Source organism: Eleutherodactylus coqui, chromosome 7 (genome assembly GCF_035609145.1).
Source record: "Eleutherodactylus coqui strain aEleCoq1 chromosome 7, aEleCoq1.hap1, whole genome shotgun sequence".
NCBI lineage: Eukaryota > Metazoa > Chordata > Amphibia > Anura > Eleutherodactylidae > Eleutherodactylus > Eleutherodactylus coqui.
In genome coordinates this window covers 20115248-20136832 of record NC_089843.1, presented here as the reverse complement: position 1 = coordinate 20136832, position 21585 = coordinate 20115248, and the positions used below count along the sequence as shown (strand labels likewise).

The following is a 21585-nucleotide window of genomic DNA, read 5'->3' as shown; positions in this document are numbered from 1 at the left end:
TTCTTGTGAGTTGATCAGGCTCGGTTTGCAGTAGGACGGTTTCTCAGTACCGTGGATCCGGGTGAATTGCGCTGTAAGCTCCGATTTTACCGCCCCAGTTGGTTGCGCCATTTATGAGGGTTAAAATTTCTAAGTGCAGCACCAATCGGCCCCACTCCACTTGCCCCGTTGCCGGCCGTAAGAAGAGACACCACACACAGGAGTCTGGTCTAGCTCCTCACACGGGAGAAAAAACTGCGCACTTTATTACAGATTACATGAGATCTTATATCCTCTGCCCTCTCACCACTAGGGGGTGATGGGCTCATAACCATATATGGGCAGTCCGGATTTGCGGACTGAGACAGTGAAAATCATATAACAGTCATGTACATTTGAACATCTTGATATCTTGTTCCAGCGCTTCTGGGAAATCGGCCAAGTACATGCGGCCTTGTGTCTGGTTACGTATCTTCTCTGTATTTCTTAGAACATCTCTCTCAGCCTTGGGATATCTGATGTAAGGTGACATTTAAGTTTTTTCTCATTTGGAATTGAATAAAACTTGCATATAGGTATAAAAGTATAAAGAACATATGGCAATATATATATATACCCTCACAGTGGATCTTGTCCTCCTCGCATCCCCCTGCCACACGTGCGACTGATGGTGTACTGGGACATGGATCTGGCAGCGCACTCTCTAACGTAGCAGTGCTGAAGGGGTTAATGCCTGACTCTGCACTGACTGTGTAATCAGGACTCGGGTCACTTGGGGTTGAGCTTTATAAGAAGTTTGGCAGAGTCCCCAGCGCTCACAGAGGAAGTGGAGCGCCGGCCGCAGAGGACTCCGACTCTCGGTAGGTACTACAGACCCCGAGGGGGTAGATGACGGCTCGACATCGTGATCCTTACACGTTGGGGCAGGGCTAAACAGATCCATGACTAGAAACCCGGAGCCGGATATCACAGAAGGAGCCAGAAATCAGGGGAAGGGGCTGAATACTAACAGGCCTGGTCAGCAGTGTCCAGTAGCGGGCGAGCATAGTCACGGTGAGTACCAGGTTATTAACCCCTTGCTCAGGATTATGCAGGGTTGTCGGGTAAGGTCACAGTCGTGCTCCGCAGCTGCAGGCGTCGGCCAGGATGAAGGGTTCTTTTACACGCAAGTGTAAGTGTTCTCTTCATTCGCCCATTCACTCAATCATTGATCTTTCTGGGGACTGGCAGGGAATGAGGATGAATGAACGCCCGCTTTTTACACGTTGCGACTGAATGAGGATCTTTATGCACAAAATGAATGATGACTAATAAGCGCACACTTGTTCCTCATTCGCCATGTTTACAGTGAATGATAGCGCTGCGCAACAAATAGTTTAATGCGTTTTCACAGCAGACGGTGATTGATCCGTTTGTGTAACAGTAAACCCTGCGGATCCCACGCAGAGCGCCGAGTACCGGCAGCGGGGGGCGCTGGACACCAGCAGCACGTGACGCCGAGTACCGACAGTGTGTCTTGCTGTCACCAACCATCTCCTTTATTTAACCCCTTTGTGACCGTGATACTCCTTTTTAAGAAAACAAAAATCCATATTTGGTATCACCGCGTCCGTAACAGTCTGATCTATCAGAGTAACGCATTATTATCCCACGTGGTAAACATCGCCAGAAGTGCGCTTTTTTTTCTGGCCAGTCTGTCTTCAAGAAAAAATGAAAAGCGATCAAAAAGTCGTATGTACTCCAAAATAGTACGAACGGAAACTACAGGACGTCCCGCAAAAAATGAGCCCTCACAACCATGTTGACGGAAAAATAAAAAAGCTATTGTGCGCAAAAGATGGCGGCAGAAAATAACCTTTAAAAGTTAAATCTCTTTGGAAAAAAAAAAAAGTAGTGCAGCAAAAAAAATACTATATAAGTTTTGGTATCGCAGGAATCGGACCAACCTGTAGGATAACGTTATCAGGTCATTATTGTTACAGTTTGTGCGCCGTAGAAACAAGACGCAAGAAAGATGGCGGAATTAGATTATTTTTTTTTCCATTTCTCTCTTTTTAAAAAGTTTTTTCAGTACATTATACGGTACAATAAATAAAACCACTGAAACTACAACTCGTCCCGCAATAAACAACAAGCCCGCATACAGCGACGGCGATGGAGAGATAAAGGAGTTACCATCTATTAAAAGGGGGAGGGGAAAACTAAAAAAGGGAAAAACGGAAAAAAGCTCAGTCACTAAAGGGTTAAGATGCTAACAGTTTGGGCGCCGTAATATTACTATTCCACTGGTTTTGGTGGAACATGGCGCTGGGATCCGGACTTCCTCCTGTGAGAAGCGTTACTCTCCCTCTGTAAGAGCCAGCAGGAGTCGCCCATCAGATTCGGGTCGTGCTTCCCTCTGTGGCGGTCCTCAATGACTGAGGCGTCTTGTAAATAGACCCCCGGATGTCCACGGCTTCGGTCACACGAGGGTATATCCTCACACAATGTATAGGATCTGCAGCGTGACCTTGTGGGGCGCAGTGACCCTGCGACATGCCACTGCGGTGAACGGGCGGGCATTACATTATCGCCAAAACTGGAAAACCGTACGTGGCAGAAAGAAACGGACATGTGAATTCAGCGCTAAGGTTACTGTGAGCCGCCCGCCCGCCCGCTCATCGGTTACATCAGGTGAGCCGAATCCAACGATTCTTTGAAGGTCCGAGGGGGGGATCGGGCTGGGGACCGTGCGGCGGACGTGGCTGGTGTGTGCAGCTCAGGGACACCGGAGGGATCTTAAAGGGATATTCTGGCCTTGTATAACGGATGACTTAGTCCCTGGATAGGTCATCAGTGGTTGGCGGACATGGCTTCACCGCTTGGGACCCCCGATCATCGGCTGATCGTCTGGCCTGCTGCACTGGTGCTGCGCTGGATGTTATCAGAGGTCATTGATATTAGGCTGAGAACCGCGCGGGATCCGTGCGCTGCGAGATGGTCAAATCTCACATGAATACGAACCCCATTCTTTTAAACAGGGTCTTATACACAGGAGCCAATTTTTTTTGTTTTTCCTTTGCTTTTCCTGCATCGCGGCACGCCCCATCCTTGGGCGTTCCCTTGCATTGCATCGCCCATTGTGTTCAGTGATGCCAGCACATGCGAGCTGCACCCGATGCCAGGTGTGCCATTGAAAACAATGGGAAACGCACTGCGATCGCTACTTCCATAAAGTGATGCAAGGTGGTTCTATCTGCGGGGGCATGGCACATTGGCGAGCGCCACATTTGGCCAGGTTTCACTTTTTTGAAGTGTTGGAGCAGTGAGGTGTGCCCATTTATGTATATGGAGTGAAACCGGCGCTCCGACTTCCTCATCTGACCACTGATGATGACGTCCAGCCCACTGTCTCTGCGAGCGGCGGACCACCGGCCTACGACTAGTGATGACCTATTCGGGGGTTGGTCATCAGCTAAAAAAACTCAAAATCCCCTTTTAAAGCACTATATACAAAACAGGTGACAGGAAAACATATTTGGACGTGCGGAGATTAACCCTTTTTTGTGTTTTCTTTTGTTTTGCTTTAATCCCCCCTCCCCCACTTGCTTTCAAAAAATCCTTATTTGCTATGTTCCCACTTACATGGCGGCTCCTTTTCTTCAGGATGAGTTGTGTTTTTCAGCAGTCCCATGTAACGCATCATATAATGAATTGGAAAACTTAAAAAAATGTCTAAGTGGTGCAAAATGGAGAAAAAAGCACCTGCCTCATTTTTGCCCGGGGTCCTATTACGGCCCTCACACTGCAGTAATGAAGGACATGAAAAGCGGGATTGTGGTTTAAACATTCAATAGTTTACATTTTTGATAATTAAAACAATCTTTATTTTCCCTTTTCTTTTGTCCCGTCGGAGACTTGAACCTGTAATCATTGGATCGCAGTTACAGTATAATGCAACGCTATAGTAGTGCAGTATACTGTGTAATGATCAAGCATGTGACAGGCACGAGTTAATAGGCAAATATTTGCCACAGCCTCAGGGTGGCGCAGCGACTAAAAGACGGAGGCCAGATTTCTCATGAACTAATAATAAACTTTACTTAACCCTTAAGGCTCGTGTCCACCACTGCGTGTTACCTGATATGTGATGAATGGGGTCAATGAAAGTCAATGGACATGCCGGCGTGTAGACACTGCGTATCGATACACAAGAGACATAATCCCAGCATGCTCTCTTTCTCTGCGCACCACGCCGCGTGAGCCCTGCGCACTTGTCTAGGCTGCGTATGATACAATATATTGCGTACGGGCTGCATTGTATACACAACCCCGCTGGGGAACACTGCGGGGAATTTTAGAAAAAAAGTCACACTGCGCGTGTCCGTGTTATACGTAGGCGTACACAGTGCGCACACAGCCCTACGCAGTCTCGCCGGCGGACCCACCGTTTACAAAATTGGTGGGAGACCTGCAGTGTTTTATGTATGACCCCTAAATGTGTCTCTCTAACACTCCATCGGAGGGCGCTGGATTCTCAAACGTTACGGTATATTAACTGCAATTCACAGGCATAAACTATTTGCAAGATAAGGCCCTCTGAACTGCCTTGAAACCCCACATCATTGTAGTACTGCATGCTACAGTCTTTGTCACCCCCGACGCTCCCAGATAAAGTTGTGGATTTGGTGCAGAACCTGGCGTGCAGTTCCATCCCAGGCAGATCTGTAAATGATGAGAGTTGTGGTGATTAGATGGACGTCTTGTCACCGGAGGCCCTAGAAGTGGTTCTCCCTTGGCCTATAGAGGCTCTTAGAGGCTCCTTGTTTGTAGTGGCCTCTTCTTCCGCTTGTAGAGCTTGTTGACCACTAGATGCCTCTACGACTCAAAAAAGAGACTCTATTACCAGAGTCTGAGGGGGGCGTACTATTGGGATGGGAGAAGCTGGATGGTAGTATCGATGAATTGTCCCCCACTGGCCGTTCTGACCAGACTGTTAGGAGGTGTTGGGACCAGTGGATGTGTGAGGGCACACAAGGTGACCAGGCTCAGGACGCCCCCTACAGACCACCAGTACAGCGGAGCGTCTAACCATACTGTTAGGGGGTGTTGGGACCAGTGGATGTGTGAGGACACACAAGATGACCGGGCTCAGGACCCCCCGACAGACCACCAGTAGAGAGGAGCATCTGACCAGACTGTCGGGAGGTGTTGGGATCAGTGGATGGGGGCACACAAGGTGACCGGGCTCAGGACGCCCCCTACAGACCACCAGTACAGCGGAGCGTCTAACCATACTGTTAGGGGGTGTTGGGACCAGTGGATGTGTGAGGACACACAAGATGACCGGGCTCAGGACCCCCCGACAGACCACCAGTAGAGAGGAGCATCTGACCAGACTGTCAGGAGGTGTTGGGATCAGTGGATGGGGGCACACAAGGTGACCGGGCTCAGGACGCCCCCTACAGACCACTAGTAGAGAGGAGTGTGTGACCAGACTGTTGGGAGGTGTTGGGATCAGTGGATGGGGGCACACAAGGTGACCGGGCTCAGGACGCCCCCTACAAACCACGAGTATAGAGGAGCGTTTGACCAAACTGTTAGGGGTGTTGGGACCAGTGGATGCGTGAGGGCACACAAGGTGACTGGGCTCAGGACACGCCCTACAGACCACCAGTACAGGGGAGCGTCTGACCAGACTGTTAGGGGGTGTTGGGACCAGTGGATGTGTGAAGACACACAAGGTGACCAGGCTCAGGACGCCCCCTACAGACCACCAGTACAGCGGAGCGTCTAACCATACTGTTAGGGGGTGTTGGGACCAGTGGATGTGTGAGGACACACAAGATGACCGGGCTCAGGACCCCCCGACAGACCACCAGTAGAGAGGAGCATCTGACCAGACTGTCGGGAGGTGTTGGGATCAGTGGATGGGGGCACACAAGGTGACCGGGCTCAGGACGCCCCCTACAGACCACCAGTACAGCGGAGCGTCTAACCATACTGTTAGGGGGTGTTGGGACCAGTGGATGTGTGAGGACACACAAGATGACCGGGCTCAGGACCCCCCGACAGACCACCAGTAGAGAGGAGCATCTGACCAGACTGTCGGGAGGTGTTGGGATCAGTGGATGGGGGCACACAAGGTGACCGGGCTCAGGACGCCCCCTACAGACCACTAGTAGAGAGGAGTGTGTGACCAGACTGTTGGGAGGTGTTGGGATCAGTGGATGGGGGCACACAAGGTGACCGGGCTCAGGACGCCCCCTACAAACCACGAGTATAGAGGAGCGTTTGACCAAACTGTTAGGGGTGTTGGGACCAGTGGATGCGTGAGGGCACACAAGGTGACTGGGCTCAGGACACGCCCTACAGACCACCAGTACAGGGGAGCGTCTGACCAGACTGTTAGGGGGTGTTGGGACCAGTGGATGTGTGAAGACACACAAGGTGACCAGGCTCAGGGCGCCCCCTACAGACCACCAGTACAGGGGAGCATCTGACCATACTGTTAGGGGGTGTTGGGACCAGTGGATGTGTGAGGGCACACAAGGTGACTGGGCTCAGGACGCCCCCTACAGACCACCAGTACAGGGCAGCGTCTGACCAGACTGTTAGGGGGTGTTGGGACCAGTGGATGTGTGAGGACACACAAGGTGACCGGGCTCAGGACCCCCCGACAGACCACCAGTAGAGAGGAGCACCTGACCAGACTATTGGGAGGTGTTGGGATCAGTGGATGGGGGCACACAAGGTGACCGGGCTCAGGACGCCCCCTACAAACCACCAGTATAGAGGAGCGTCTGACAAGACTGTCAGGGGGTGTTGGGACCAGTGGATGTGTGAAGACACACAAGGTGACCGGGCCCAGGATGCCCCGTACAGACCACCAGTAAAGAGGAGCATCTGACCAGACTGTTAGGGGGTGTTGGGACCAGTGGATGTGTGAGGACACACAAGGTGACCAGGCTCAGGACATTCCCTACAGACCACCAGTAGAAAGGAGCATCTGACCAGACTGTTAGGAGGTGTTTGGACCAGTGGACGAGGGCACACAAGGTGACCGGGCTCAGGACGCCCCCTACAGACCACCAATAGAGAGTAGCATCTGATCAGACTGTTAGGTGTATCCAAGCTAGAGGCGGTACAACAGGGTACTAGAGCCTCCATGTCCGCCCGTATCACACCTTGTATCCAAGCTCGAGGTGGTACAACAGGGTCTTAGAGCCTCAATGCCCGTCCGTATCACATCTTGTATCCAAGCCTGAGGCGGTACAACAAGGTACTAGAGCTTAAATACACACCCATTTCATATCTTGTATCCAAGCTAGAGGCAGTACAACAGGGCACTAGAGCCTCCATGCCCGCCTGTATCACATCTTGTATCCAAGCTACAGATGGTACAGCAGGTTACTGGAGCCTCCATGCCCACCCGTATCACATCTTGTATCCAAGCTGGAGGCTTTACAACAGTGTACTAGAGCCTCCATGCCCACCTGTATCAGATCTTGTATCCAAGCTAGACGTGGTACAACAGTACTGGAGCCTCCATGCCGATCTGTATCCCATCTTGTATCCAAGCTAGAGGTGGTACAACAGGGTACTGGAGCCTGCATGCCCACCTGTATCACATCTTGTATCCAAGCTAGAGGCGGTACAACAGGGTACTAGAGCCTCCATGCCCATCCATAGTACATCTTGTATCCAAGCTAGAGGTGGTACAACAGGGTACTAGAGCCTGCATGCCCACCTGTATCACATCTTGTATTCAAGCTAGAGGCGGTACAACAGGGTACTAGAGCCTCCATGCCCATCCGTACCCCATCTTGTATCCAAGCTAGAGGCGGTACAACTGGGTACTAGAGCCGCCATGCCCATCCGTATCCCATCCTGTATCCAAGCTAGGGGTGGAACAACAGGGTACTGGAGATTCCCTACAAGGGATCAGTTCTTCACAATACATTATCCTTTGGCTCTGATACTGTAATCACTTATATCAGCCTTACAATCACACAGAGAAAGTTCTGCATGAATTAGCGTAAAGTAATGGGACACGGGAATAAAACCGCCAGTATTAATGATGTGACGACGTCTGGACCTTATTACCTTTAAGAGATGTGACCCTTCCAGTGGGTAAAAATGCTGCTCCTGCGGGGCCGGTGAGGTCGGGGCCTGTGGCCTTACCGAATGAGGATTATGTAGGTTGTAGCAAAACTAGCAAAAGATGCTGGAAAATATGAGGAATGCCATGTGCCTTACTGCTGCCAGGAGACACTAAGGAGGAACCTATGTAAATGTCAGTGAGAGTCCCCATGTGATGGACATGTTTATTTACTGTAAGACTGATGAATCTGCGAGGAGTCACTTCAGGCGCTGGTTCTTTACTGTAAGAGCTGTAATTCTGTGGAATGGTCGCCTCAGGCGCTGGTTCTTTACTGTAAGGGTTCATTCACATGCTGTGACACTTGTAGCATTGTCATCGCAGCCCCTACGCTCTGCCGACAGAGATCGCATAAGGGCTGCGATAGGCACCGCACACGCTCGGGATTCTGATGTCACGGACACAGGCAGTGTGACTTTTTTTTTTTAAATTCTGTGTATTAAATGTTGTCCATTCACAAGCGTTGCAAAGAGGCCGCGTTTCAATACGCGGGGGACTAGAGCTCGCCGCGATTTATTTCTCTTGTGTTTTATATGCAGTGTCTCCTCACAGCTCCAACGCGAGTGTGAATGGAAGAATGAAACTCCATAGACTTGTTGTCTCCATTCACCATGTTACGCACGAGAAATACGCGAGCATAACATGCGGTGATGATACGCCCATGTGAATGAGCCCTAAGAGAGATGAATCTGTGGAGGAGTCACCTCACAGCTGGTTCCTCACTGTTATTCTGTGGAGGAGTCACTTCAGGAGTTGGGTCTTTACTATAAGAACTGTGACCCTTTTTCTTTACCTCCCTCTAAATCATTAGGGAATATTAATCTCTGAAGTTACCCATACCCCCCTCCCTTCATCCTCTACCATGCCATGTCTGATGAACACATGGCCTTGGATACCTACACACAGCTCAGGAGTACCCAGCGCATTTCACAGCAGAGGATGCAAGTCCTATAACCGGTCTTGTAGTCTTGTAAGCTGTAACATGATAACCAGGTGATGATAGAAAACAAGAGTGAATAGGATCCTACTAGCTGGCATGCCACCCCTGCCCGTACCTGGCATCCACACGGCAGGGGTACCTTGGCAGTGGGGTGGGATGTTGGCTTTTGTACAAAGAATGTGGAATGTTAATCCCCTGCCTCCTCCGTGGGATACTGGACTAGCTGCAAGGTTCCAGATATGCGCCAACCTGCAAGATATCACGGGCCTTCAGCTGTTTTAAACCCTCATAAACTGCTTTTAGACGAGCCGATGGCACCGCTAGTCCGATTGCTCTCGTTGAGCATGTGAGACAGGCGCATCATTGGTTTTTCAAACGAGCAATCGTTCAACGATGGTTTTTATGCCACCTTCCACCTTCCCCAATGGCCGATAACAGACAAATCACCCAATCAGCTATATCTAGCCATGGTGGTTGCAGGATGACCACTGTAATGTAAGCCCAGCAGTACAGATCTCTTTCCTGTTCTGGACAGTTTGTTACATTGTATTGAAAAAGTAAAATGTATTCTGGAGTTCTGACTATTTACATAACACAGAATTACACTGGATACAAGCAGAGATCTTTCCAATAGTGCAGAATTGAAGCCCAAAGTCTCTTAGAAGGTAGCAGATGATGTCACTATACCATGATGACGCGTTATCTACATAGGACTGAACCGGCCCTTTAATAATCCATTCCCTTTAGTTACATTTTGCCCTTTCTTGCAGAGCCCTAACATGTCTGACTACTTCCTCCGACTCTACAAGGACTCTGACTACGATGTGGCCAGGGAACTGTTTGCTTCCGGAATGAAGGAGCACATTGGTAAAGCCTTTCAGCACGCGATACGGCAGCCACATATCTGGCTTCCAGCATTGGCCTCGTTGGTCCTTCCTGCTCTAAACCTTGTGTCTGTTACTACCTTCATCCTTGCCTTCACTGCGGCTCTAGTTGCAGTATGGTTCGGTGCCCGTTACATGTACACCTCCTATATAGATCACTCCCTCTCCGATGACATGTTGGACATCGGCCAATACTACATGCAGCGGGACGGTTACTGCTTCTGGGTGGTGGAGTCCACAGGCGGTGAGGTTATAGGGACCGTCGCTGCCATTCCTTCTTCTGAGCCCGGAGGAGAAAAACATCTGGAACTGAAGCGACTCTCTGTGGCCAAACAGCACAGAGGCAAAGGGATCGCCAAAGTGTTATGTAAGACGTTGATGGACTTTGCCCGGAAGAGCGGCTGTGAGGCCGTGGTCCTGATGACCACTTACTCACAAACTGGGGCCTGGAAATTGTACGAGAAGCTCGGCTTCAGGCAAAAAAAGAATTCTCACTTTCCTGGTCTTCTAAGTAAAGTCCTGGACTTCAGATTCATGATCTATCAATATGATAATCCAGCAGTATAGTGGTGATCCACAGCGGGAGAAGGAAAGTCTCAGCCTACATTCGCTGCTTCACATTGGTTCAATTCAGCCATGTTGATTTTTCTGTCACTCGTGAATAAAATGGTATATTTTCCGATGGGTGTCCTTTCCTTGGAGTGTTCTACTTTAATTCTTCATGACTGGGGTGGTTATGGAGTTCTGATAAGGCTGAACCACAAGCCGGTGTCCCTGATGGTCCAGTGGTTTATTTAATCTCTTTGGAGGACTGCTAGTTCAGTGGCAATCATTATGTATGATGGTCCAGTGGTTTCATTAATCTCTTCATTAGTCTGGCAATGGTGGTTAGATAGTTTCACCAATAGGCCTGCTAGTTCAGTGGATTTATATTATCCCTGATGGCCTAGAGGTTTCATTACTTTCTTCACTGGTGTGACAGTGGTGACATTAACATTTTCCATGATGGTCTGGTAGTTTCATTAATCTCCTCAGTGGTTTGACAGTGGAGGCATCTATATTTTTACTGATGGTCCAGTGGTTTCATTAATCTATTCGGTGGTCTGGCAGTGGTGGTTAGATAGTTTCACCAATAGGCCTGCTAGTTCAGTCGCATTTATTTTGTCCCTGATGGTCCAGTGGTTTCATCAATCTCCTTGGTGATCTGACAGTAGTGGCATTTATATTTTCCCTGATGGGCCAGAGGTTTCATTAATGTTCTCTGTGGGCTAGTAGTTCTCTTATTTTTTCCATGCTGATATTTATTTGCTTGTCATGTAGGTTTCCTAATATACTTGAGGGTCCAATGCCATTTCTTTTGTCTCTCATGGTACAAAGGTGTTTCTAATGTCCCTGGTGTTCCAGTGGTGTCTCATCTGTCCAAGTTCCAAAAAATATCTTGGCTGCTGTGATGTGCAATTAGGGGATGGAAAAGCACCTCTTCAGCACCACTTATTGTATGGTGACCGCCCTTTAAATCAATATCCGACCTCGCAACATAAGTAGGGATATTTTGCAAATTGGAAAAGAAACCTGTCTGCAGATAGGCTGTTGTGGGGTACTGCAGGGTATTGCGGGGTGTTCGCCCCTCGCCAGGTCAGAACAGCGTAGTGATTGACTGGGTGAGTGGCCTTTGATGTGGATCTGAGAAAATAAGGCTTCTCCCTATGGAGAGCGCCCAGTTGGGATATGGGGTCTTATACGGGCTCTGAAAAAAAGTTATGTAAATAGTGGATGGAGAAACGCCTCCACAGCCGCATTATTGGAAGGAGCTTCCCTGTTACTCAATGTCCAACCATTCAATGAGTCTTGCAAAATGACTAAGGATATACAGAAAGCCAAACCAGAAGGAACACACATCTTCAGTCAGCTGTTTGGGACAGGGCAATAAGGGTGAGTTCACACATCGCTGATTTGCTGCAGATTTTGGTTCGGATCTGCAGCAATTCAATTGAAAGGTTGAAATGTGCTGCAGATCTGACTTCAAATTGAAGAAGTAAAATCTGCTGCCGATCGGCAACAAAATGTGTGGCAAAATATGCAGCAAATCAGTGAGGTGTGAATTCACCCTTAGCTTTAGTCAGGTTCGGAATTACCAAATTAACAGTAACCTCAATATGAGTCTCTGTACTTCCCTATACCTCTGTTACTCCTTACACCAGGTGTGATTATTCTGTTAGACTCACACTGACATTTCTCACTGCTGACACCTCCAGTATAAACCCTCTGTCTTGGGTTATTGCTTTCCTTCTACATCACAGATCCTGTACTACTCCCAGGGTACAGCCGGCGATGTAATGTGATGAGTGAAGTTGTCTACACGGAGTTGGACCTGAGGCCTGAAGTGGTAGATGGGGATTATTACACATAGTGGGGCCGGGGTTTGATATGGGGATTATTATACAGAGTGGGGCCGGGCTTTGATATGGGGATTATTATACAGAGTGGGGCCGGGGTATGATATGAGGATTATTATACAGAGTGGGGCCTGGGTTTGATATGGGGATTATTATACAGAGTGGGGCCTGGGTATGATATGAGGATTATTATACAGAGTGGGGCCTGGGTTTGATATGGGGATTATTATACAGAGTGGGGCCTGGGTATGATATGAGGATTATTATACAGAGTGGGGCCGGGGTTTGATATGAGGATTATTACACAGAGTGGGGCCGGGGTTTCATATGGAGATTATTATACAGAGTGGGGCCGGGGTTTGATATGGGGATTATTATACAGAGTGGGGCTGGGGTTTGATATGGGGATTATTATACAGAGTGGGGCCGGGGTTTGATATGGGGATTATTATACAGAGTGGGGCCTGGGTATGATATGAGGATTATTATACAGAGTGGGGCCGGGGTTTGATATGAGGATTATTACACATAGTGGGGCCGGGGTTTCATATGGAGATTATTATACAGAGTGGGGCCGGGGTTTGATATGGAGATTATTATACAGAGTGGGGCCGGGGTTTGATATGGGGATTATTATAAACAGCGGAATCTAAGAGCTGATGTTTGAGAACAAGGTCTCTGGCCAACACTGTCTATGGGGCACTCTCTGGCTTGCACTACGTATGAGGGGCACCTGATGGCACATCCCTCCCACACCATATGACTCTGGGACCCCATGTGAACAATCCGCACATGGAAGTGATGGATTCTGTGTGTGAGTACATAAGATGGCAATGAATCTGATGATTTAGTTACACAGGACTGAACCGCCCCTTTAATAATTAATTTCCTTTAGTTACATTTTGCCCTTTCTTGTAGAGCGCCAACAAACTGACTACCACTAGATCTGTGCGCCGGCTATGAAGGGCTTAAAGGAGATGTCCCGCGCCGAAACGGGTTTTTTTTTTTTTTAAACCCCCCCCCCCCCCCGTTCGGCGCGAGACAACCCCGATGCAGGGGTTAAAAAACCCACCCGCACAGCGCTTACCTGAATCCCGGCGGTCCGGCGTCTTCATACTCACCTGCTGAAGATGGCCGCCGGGATCCTCTGTCTTCATGGACCGCAGGGCTTCTGTGCGGTCCATTGCCGATTCCAGCCTCCTGATTGGCTGGAATCGGCACGTGACGGGGCGGAGCTACACGGAGCTACACGGAGCCCCATAGAGAAGAGGAGAAGACCCGGACTGCGCAAGCGCGGCTAATTTGGCCATCGGAGGGCGAAAATTAGTCGGCACCATGGAGACGAGGACGCCAGCAACGGAGCAGGTAAGTATAAAACTTTTTATAACTTCTGTATGGCTCATAATTAATGCACAATGTACATTACAAAGTGCATTATTATGGCCATGCAGAAGTGTATAGACCCACTTGCTGCCTCGGGACAACCCCTTTAATAATTATAGTTAGGACTCAGGTCTCTCAAGGCTAATGGAGCCTTATAACCCAGTGATTGACCTGTGCGCGCCTGGCATTCATTATAGGAGGGGCACCTAGTGTGCACAGCTGAGCCTCCCAGGACTACCTGCTCCATGGCACAGAGACCCCCTCATCCCAGGGTGGCATGTGGCTACAGAAGGGCAGCAGTGGATACAGAGTTTTTTAGACTTCTAGAGGTGTTTTTCACGGTCCCTCATAGACACCTAATGAAGTCCTACTCGGAACAGTCCCCGGTTATACATGCGTTACCCTGAGGTTCAGTGCCGGCGCCACTAGTATTATTAGTTATATAGACAATAGGATTAAAGGGGTTGTCTAGAGAGGGGTTAATACTATCCCAGACTAGTGAAGCTGGAATCTCCACTTTCTGCCTGGATCACCTGGCATGGACCTCGCCCGTTACATCATAGGGGGCTGTTCCACTCAAATTAATAACTAAGCCACCCTCCTTCTATGTCATGGCCGATGCCGAGTCAGGGAAGGGGCTGGTTTAGCTGTTACAGCAGCCAACCCAATGAACTTATATTGTAGGAGGGTTTGGGGGTGTAGAAACCCCTAAGTACAAGTTTTGTTAAAGGGACCCTGTCATCGGGCTCTTCCTCTGCAATCTAAGCTCTGCCTGTAGTAGTGCTGCTGCGGAGATCGCCCCACCGCTATATACTGTTATACGGCTCCCCAACTTTTACAATCCTCTTTTGAAGTTTTCCTGTGCTGTATTAAAATTAGGTAAAAAGAACGAGATGTTCTGCGCAGCCGCGCCGCCACCTTCCCCGGTTTTGATAGATAAGCGTATTCATTTTCTATCCTTTGAGGAAATCCTGCGCAGGCGCTGTGAGAAGGATATGCGTGCGTTTACTTGCACGCGATATGATGAAGGCGCAAGCACTTTCTCGGCCATTACTCGCAGGGTCACCGGACTTTAGATTCTGTTCAGCCACTTAAGCACATTCAGTTCAGCGGCTGGACGGCACCTGATGTCCGCCGACCCTGCGAGTAATGGCAGAGAAACCGCATGTGCATTCATTGTATAAAGTGATCATGACTAATGGTGGACATTATTACACAAGCCCACCTTCTACAAGGATGATGTCATCCAGTGCCATAACTAGAGTGCTATGGGCTCCAGGGAAAATAAAAATAAAATAAATCATGGTATTTGTATAGCACCAACTTATTCCGCAGCGCTTTCAGGTAATTATTACCCCCCCCACCCACCACCAAGCTGGGTGCTCATTTTACCAACCTCGGAAGGATGAGTCAACCTTGCGCCGGCTACCTGAATCACGCAGGGATCAAACTTGCAACCTTCTGGTCGTAGACGAGACTTTGGGCTTGGGACCCACACCTAAACATGGCTGATGGATTCTCTTTCTGAAGTGTGTATGTCTTAGGCTGGTTCACATGTTTCAGATGCACCATGGCAGAAGTGCATTCGGGATCCGGCAGAAAACCACATTGAATATGGAGATCAGGGTGGTAATAGTTCTCCTTATACAGAGCACCCTGAAGGTGTAGGCAGTCTTTCGAGTCATGCAATGCTCCCTGGGAAAAGCTATGCAAATAAGTTAATGGAATAATCCTCCACATCGCCCTCTATTGGAGTGAAAGCTGCCCTATGAGTCAATATCTAAGCTGTTAAGACGATTTGCACTAGAACTATAGAGATATAAGCCAAACCACTAGACCTTCTATTGGGCAGACGAGGTTCATTGTGGATAGATATAAAGCTCTGTGTCCCTCCTAGGGCTTGTAGAGCAGCAGAGGGTGTATCATACATGGAAATCATTAGGCGAAATGACAGCACAATGTCAATCAGCTGCTTCTATAGCCAGCAGATACCACTGTGTATTAAAAGGGGTATGGCTTTGTGGTACAGGAACATAATTTCACCCCTGTACAGCATTCGTGCGGCCTCATGTAAAATATTCAGATGCGGCACCAGAAAGGATGCCCTGAAAATGGAAAAAGTACGAAGAGGAGCAGAGTAATTGAAGCCCAAAGTCGCTTAGAAGGTAGCAGATGATGTCACTATACCATGATGACGCGTTATCTACAAAGGACTGAACCGGCCCTTTAATAATTCATTTCCTTTAGTTACATTTTGCCCTTTCTTGCAGAGCACCAACATGTCTGACTACTTCCTCCGACTCTACAAGGACTCTGACTACGATGTGGCCAGGGAACTGTTTGCTTCCGGAATGAAGGAGCACATTGGTAAAGCCTTTCAGCACGCGATACGGCAGCCACATATCTGGCTTCCTGCATTGGCCTCGTTGGTCCTTCCTGCCCTAAACCTTGTGTCTGTTACTACCTTCATCCTTGCCTTCACTGCGGCTCTAGTTGCAGTATGGTTCGGGGCCCGTTACATGTACACCTCCTATATAGATCACTCCCTCTCCCATGACATGTTGGACATCGGCCAATACTACATGCAGCGGGACGGTTACTGCTTCTGGGTGGTGGAGTCCACAGGCGGTGAGGTTATAGGGACCGTCGCTGCCATTCCTTCTTCTGAGCCCGGAGGAGAAAAACATCTGGAACTGAAGCGACTCTCTGTGGCCAAACAGCACAGAGGCAAAGGGATCGCCAAAGTGTTATGTAAGACGTTGATGGACTTTGCCCAGAGGAGCGGCTGTGAGGCCGTGGTCCTGATGACCACATTACCACAAATTGGGGCCTGGAAATTGTACGAGAAGCTCGGCTTCAAGCAAACACATTACTGTTACCCTCCGGGTCTCCTGGGTCGAGTCTTGGACTTTAGGGTCCTGGTCTATAAATATAATGTTCCAGCAGTATAATGGTGATTCACACTGGAAGATGGAAAGTCTCAGCCTTTATTCGACCATGACGATTCCTCTGCCACTGGAGACTGTATCTAACGTGTCGTTACATGAATAAAATGGTATATCATCTAGTAGGTGTGTTATACTCTACAATGCTTCGATAAATACTGGTGGAGTTGTGGAGTTCACATAGAGTGAACCTGAAGCCAGAATCCCTGTTGGTCCAGTGATATTTTTAATCTCCCGGTTGGTGACGCAGAATTTTGAATGTTCTTGGAGCTCCAGGGGTGTCTGATCTGTTCACGTTCCAAAACATATGATAGCTACTATGAAATAGTCTTGTCAATGCACTATTGAAAAGATGAATGTATCTGGGATAACGGCTGGTTCTGTCAGATTTGGTCAGTTCTTATATATTTTTGCACGTTGGCTTCCTGCAAAAAGTGCTGCTCTCTACTCTACAGTCTTACAGCATCCTTACAATATGTTAGCACTTTTACACAATGATATTCATCTACAACCAGCAACTAAATGATATGAAGCAGGTAAAAACTCAGTTACTTCTTACACCAGATGCTTTCGTTCTATTAACCTTATGCTGAGACCTTTGGCATTAGGCCAGCCCCTCTCTTGGATTACTGCTCTCATGCTGTCTCGTACTTTGTGTCACCTGTCTGGTAAGTGGCCGACACAGCTATAGTATGCTGCACCTGGAATATTGCAGGTGATGGCTGGGTCTGGTTTATCGAATCATAGAATGGTAGAGTTGGAAGGGACCTCCAGGGTCATCTGGTCCAACTCCCTGCTCAGTGCAGGACTAACTAAATCATCCCAGACAGATGTCTGTCTGTTTGAACACTTCAATTGAAGGAGAACTCCCCACTTCCCGTGGTAACCTGTTCCACTCATTGATCCCCCTTACTGTCTAATATCTAATCTGTGTCTCCTCCCTTTCAGTTTCATCCCATTGCTTCTAGTTTTTCCTTGTGCAGATGAGAATAGGGCTGATCCCTCTGCACTGTGACAGCCCTTCAACCCTTGTTACTCCACAACAAATGGCAGACTCCCATCCTCATAGGTCCTGCACATGTTATGAGCATTTGCTGCTACGATACAAAAATTCTTCTTACTGTCCAGCCTTAAATTTCTTCACATGGCCATCTTGGTCAAAAGTCTAGCATAGTTTACTGTGGCATACCCCTCCAATTGTGATTTAGTCTTAGCTGCAGGGACCCCTAGGTCGTTACCCTAAGAATAGACTCCGTTCAGTGGCAGCTGATACAGACAGGTCAGAAGTACCACAGCGTGATATTGAAGGAACAGTCAGACAGATAAATCATGGTCTGTGCCCAAGCAGAGGTCAGGACAAGAGAAGACGGGAAAGCTGGGTGAATCAGGCACGGGCCAAACCAGGCATCAGTCAGAATACAAAAGTACTTTTCAGAACTATATGGAACCAATTCTTCAGTTAGGGAGGGTGTCTAAAGTAACCAGACAGCAGTTTGGATTTGGTGGTTTGGTGCCTGCCATATATGACAGGACAAGGAGGTTGGGGACTGCGATCATCGGAAGGGGAAGGCAGGCAGGGCACCAGTTGTAACGCACTGCTTAGCCAGGGACTGCATGGGGAAAATTTTTTAAGACTGGCACTTCACAGCTAATCTGATCCATCTTTCTGTTGGCGCACGATGTGCCTAATACATGAAGGAGTGCTCGGCTCCTCCATGCGCTTAAGCAGAAATTACGTCAAATCCAATCAAGTGTTCATTTCTGGTAAAATTCAAATAAGGGAGATGGAGCAATACCTCTGCAGCGCCACCTACTGGAAGGCAGAATTCCTGCAAGTCAATGTTAGACTCTTTATACAAGCCTTATAACAATGACTGGGCATTGAAAGCCAAGCCAGAACATCCCAAAACAGCAGAAACCTACCACATACTGATGAGGGGCAAACACCCCAACGCAGCGTATGGATTGTGGCTCGGCTTTTAATTTATTTAAATTTCAGCATGAACGTATGCGTTGGAATTTGGCGCAATCGTCTCGATCACTATGTGGATCGGTAACTGAATCTCCTGCAGGTGACGATAGGGGCCAATCATCCAGGGATTCATCTATCGGACCAGAAGGAGGCCATGTTGCATATATCTTCCTTACTTCAGTCATAGCAGCCGGCCCACAGAAAGTGGATTTCTGCTTCTCACATGCTGCTCTTCGGTTTTGCATTTCGGTTTTATTCTCTCTCTCTTAGGGGCCACAACACAAAATTAAAATCTATTTTCTGGGGCCACCAGGGACCCATGCTCCAGGCCATCATGTAGTGCATTCATGTCTTCCTATTCAACTACACTATTGGACATTAGTTCTGAGATATAGTGCTGGAACCGTTTTTTTTACTACACCCTGTAATATATATATACACATACACATGTGTGTTTATCTGTCCGTTAGCATGTGTGCAATAGTCTTGGCCTGTTACCTCCCACCAGAGGCGTAACTTGAAGCTCCCGGGCCCCAATGCAAAACTTGTAACGGGGCCCCCAACTATCATGGTTTATTTATAGTACTGGGTTCCCTATATGGAGAAGAGAGGCCTTATGGGCCCCCTAAGGCTCCTGGGCCCGGGTACAACCGCATCCCCTGCATCCCCTATAGTTACGCCCCTGTCTCCCACTCTTAACCTGATGGAGACGGAGTTGGTCACTACAAAGTTTGAATGAGTCTACCTGTTGTAAGTTATAGAGTCATCAGATTATGCCGAGCTTGCAAATAAATTGCATAAAGTGATGCAATAAAGCCATGAGAAGTTGCATTAGATATAGGGTGTTCTATACAACTACAGTTCTATAACTCATAGTTCTCCTTCTATTGCAGGCAACATGTCTGAATACCAGATCCGGCTCTACAAGGACTCCGACTACCAGCGGGTTCGAGAGATCTTTGCTGATGGCATAACAGAACATACCGCCAAATCTTTCCATTTTTCGCTCCGTCTCCCACGTATCTGGGCAGTTTTTCTACTGACGTTTTTCGTTGTCTTGCAGACCACCGGGTCATTACTGCTGTCCATTGTAGCTGTGATCATTGACATAGGGGTTTTATTTCTCATCCACAAGTACATCTACATGCACTACGTCAGGCGCTGTCTGGCTGATGACATGTCAGATATTCACAAATATTACCTCCAGAGAGACGGTTACTGCTTTTGGGTGGCAGAGTCCTCAGGGGAGGTAGCAGGGATGGTAGCGGCTGTCCCCATACATCATCCCGGAGGAGAGAAGCAAGTGGAGCTCAGAAGGATGTCAGTTCCCAGAAAGCACCGAGGCAAGGGAATAGCCAAGGCTTTGTGCAGGGTGGTCATTGACTTTGCCCGGAAGGGAGGCTGTGAGGCGGTGATCTTGGAAACCTCTTACCCTCAAGTTGATGCCTGGCGGATGTATGAGAAGATGGGTTTCAAGAGATCGAGAGCCTTCTATGTTCCAACACTCATAACAAGATTCGTTGGTTTCGAAATATTTTGCTATCAGTACGACCTTCCTGCTAAACGATGAAAAATACTGAAACATTTACAAGTTTTTATACTGATGGACCAAGGAGGAGGTGACTCAGCTCCTATGATGTCACCAATCATTCATTAAAATGTTAAAGTATAAAACCTCCTGTTGGCCTCGTATGTGAAAGTCATCTGCATTCATGGTCATTCCCGCTCACCATTAAAACAAGACAACCCATCAGGAAGACCCCCCGTTGTCTTGTATGGGAAAGGTTTCATTTTCAGACTTACAAATCATATAAAATCATGACATGAATCCGTCCATTCATCTTCACTAACAGAAATATCTCAAAACGTTGGCCAACCATCTCACTAGTTCTCATTAAAGAAACAGCGGGTACACACCCACACACATACACACTCAACATATAACACAATATACAACTATATACCTAAAATATAAAACTATGGAAACTATAACTACATAAAACCCTGTAAACTATAACTCCAGGTCCAGCCGTACCGCACTGTACCCATAGAAAACGAATGTAAGCAATAAGATAAACATCAACATAAATAACCAAATACAAACAGAAAGACCGAGCCAAACTGGCATAAAAGAACTAACTAAAAATATATATATATATATCATTTTTTTTTGGGGGGGGGGGGTTCCCTAGTGCAGCTTTGGGGCCAAGCCTGCTCCACCAGTCCGTGTCCAGAGTTCAGTTCAGGACGTGCCAAGCCACACCAGGGTTTTGTTTTGTTTTTTTTAATAAATACCACACTGTGCCCGCCGCAGCCTGGGGGCCATGCCCACTGCACCAATCCGTGCCCAGAGTTCAATGTTTGGGACGTGCCAGGCTACGGCTGATGGCGTGAATCCCACTCCCCCCAACTCCCCACCCAACCTACCTACCACCCAAAACGTGAATATATACAATATATACAAAACCATAATAAACTCCCATAAACCAACATACATAATATATACTATATACATAACCCGAAAGCCTAAGGTCGGCTCTCCTGCAGCCCTACTTAATTCCATTTTGCCCAAATCAAAACAAAAACCTTCATGGTGCACTCACAGCCCGCCACCGGGATTGGAGGTGATAAGCCGGGCACAGACATCGCAATATACTATCCCTTGAATTAAAAAAAAGTCTCCCTATTCTTTCCCTAATTCGCCCTAGACAGTCCTTAGTCTGCCCCTCAGTCTGACCCTTCATGGAAAACCTGTCCCTGCCCTATCCCTCCTCTCTCCCTATCCTGTCCCTAGAAGATTAAGAAAAGACTATCCCTAACGAAATACAAGCCCTCTCCATAGAAAAGAAGCCTTAGATGTGCCCGGCCTCTCATACTCCACAGAATGTAGCTTCACCAGGTCACCCAGGATGTTCCTACATACCGTATCCACGGGGAGGACTTTCA

At 48.1% G+C, this 21585-nt stretch overlaps 2 protein-coding genes across 5 annotated transcripts; both read left to right on the top strand.

Moving 5' to 3' along the window:
• Positions 1-720: 720 nt before the first annotated feature.
• On the top strand, positions 721-20312 carry LOC136572380 (probable N-acetyltransferase CML1). Of its 4 annotated transcripts, none has more exons than XM_066572903.1 (2): positions 721-839; positions 19533-20312. In XM_066572903.1, the coding sequence occupies exon 2, from the start codon at positions 19538-19540 to the stop codon at positions 20207-20209; it is 672 nt and encodes a 223-aa protein (XP_066429000.1). In that variant the 5' UTR covers positions 721-839; positions 19533-19537; the 3' UTR covers positions 20210-20312. The 4 variants fall into 4 exon arrangements, with proteins under 4 accessions (XP_066429000.1, XP_066429002.1, XP_066428999.1 ...); XM_066572905.1 differs by lacking the exon at positions 19533-20312 and adding an exon at positions 9830-10625 and having other exon boundaries at positions 730-839; XM_066572902.1 differs by lacking the exon at positions 721-839 and adding an exon at positions 853-1032.
• On the top strand, positions 15996-16770 carry LOC136573291 (probable N-acetyltransferase camello). Its single transcript, XM_066574591.1, has one exon. It carries the CDS (start codon positions 16002-16004, stop codon positions 16671-16673), a length of 672 nt encoding a protein of 223 aa, XP_066430688.1. The 5' UTR covers positions 15996-16001; the 3' UTR covers positions 16674-16770.
• Positions 20313-21585: the final 1273 nt, after the last annotated feature.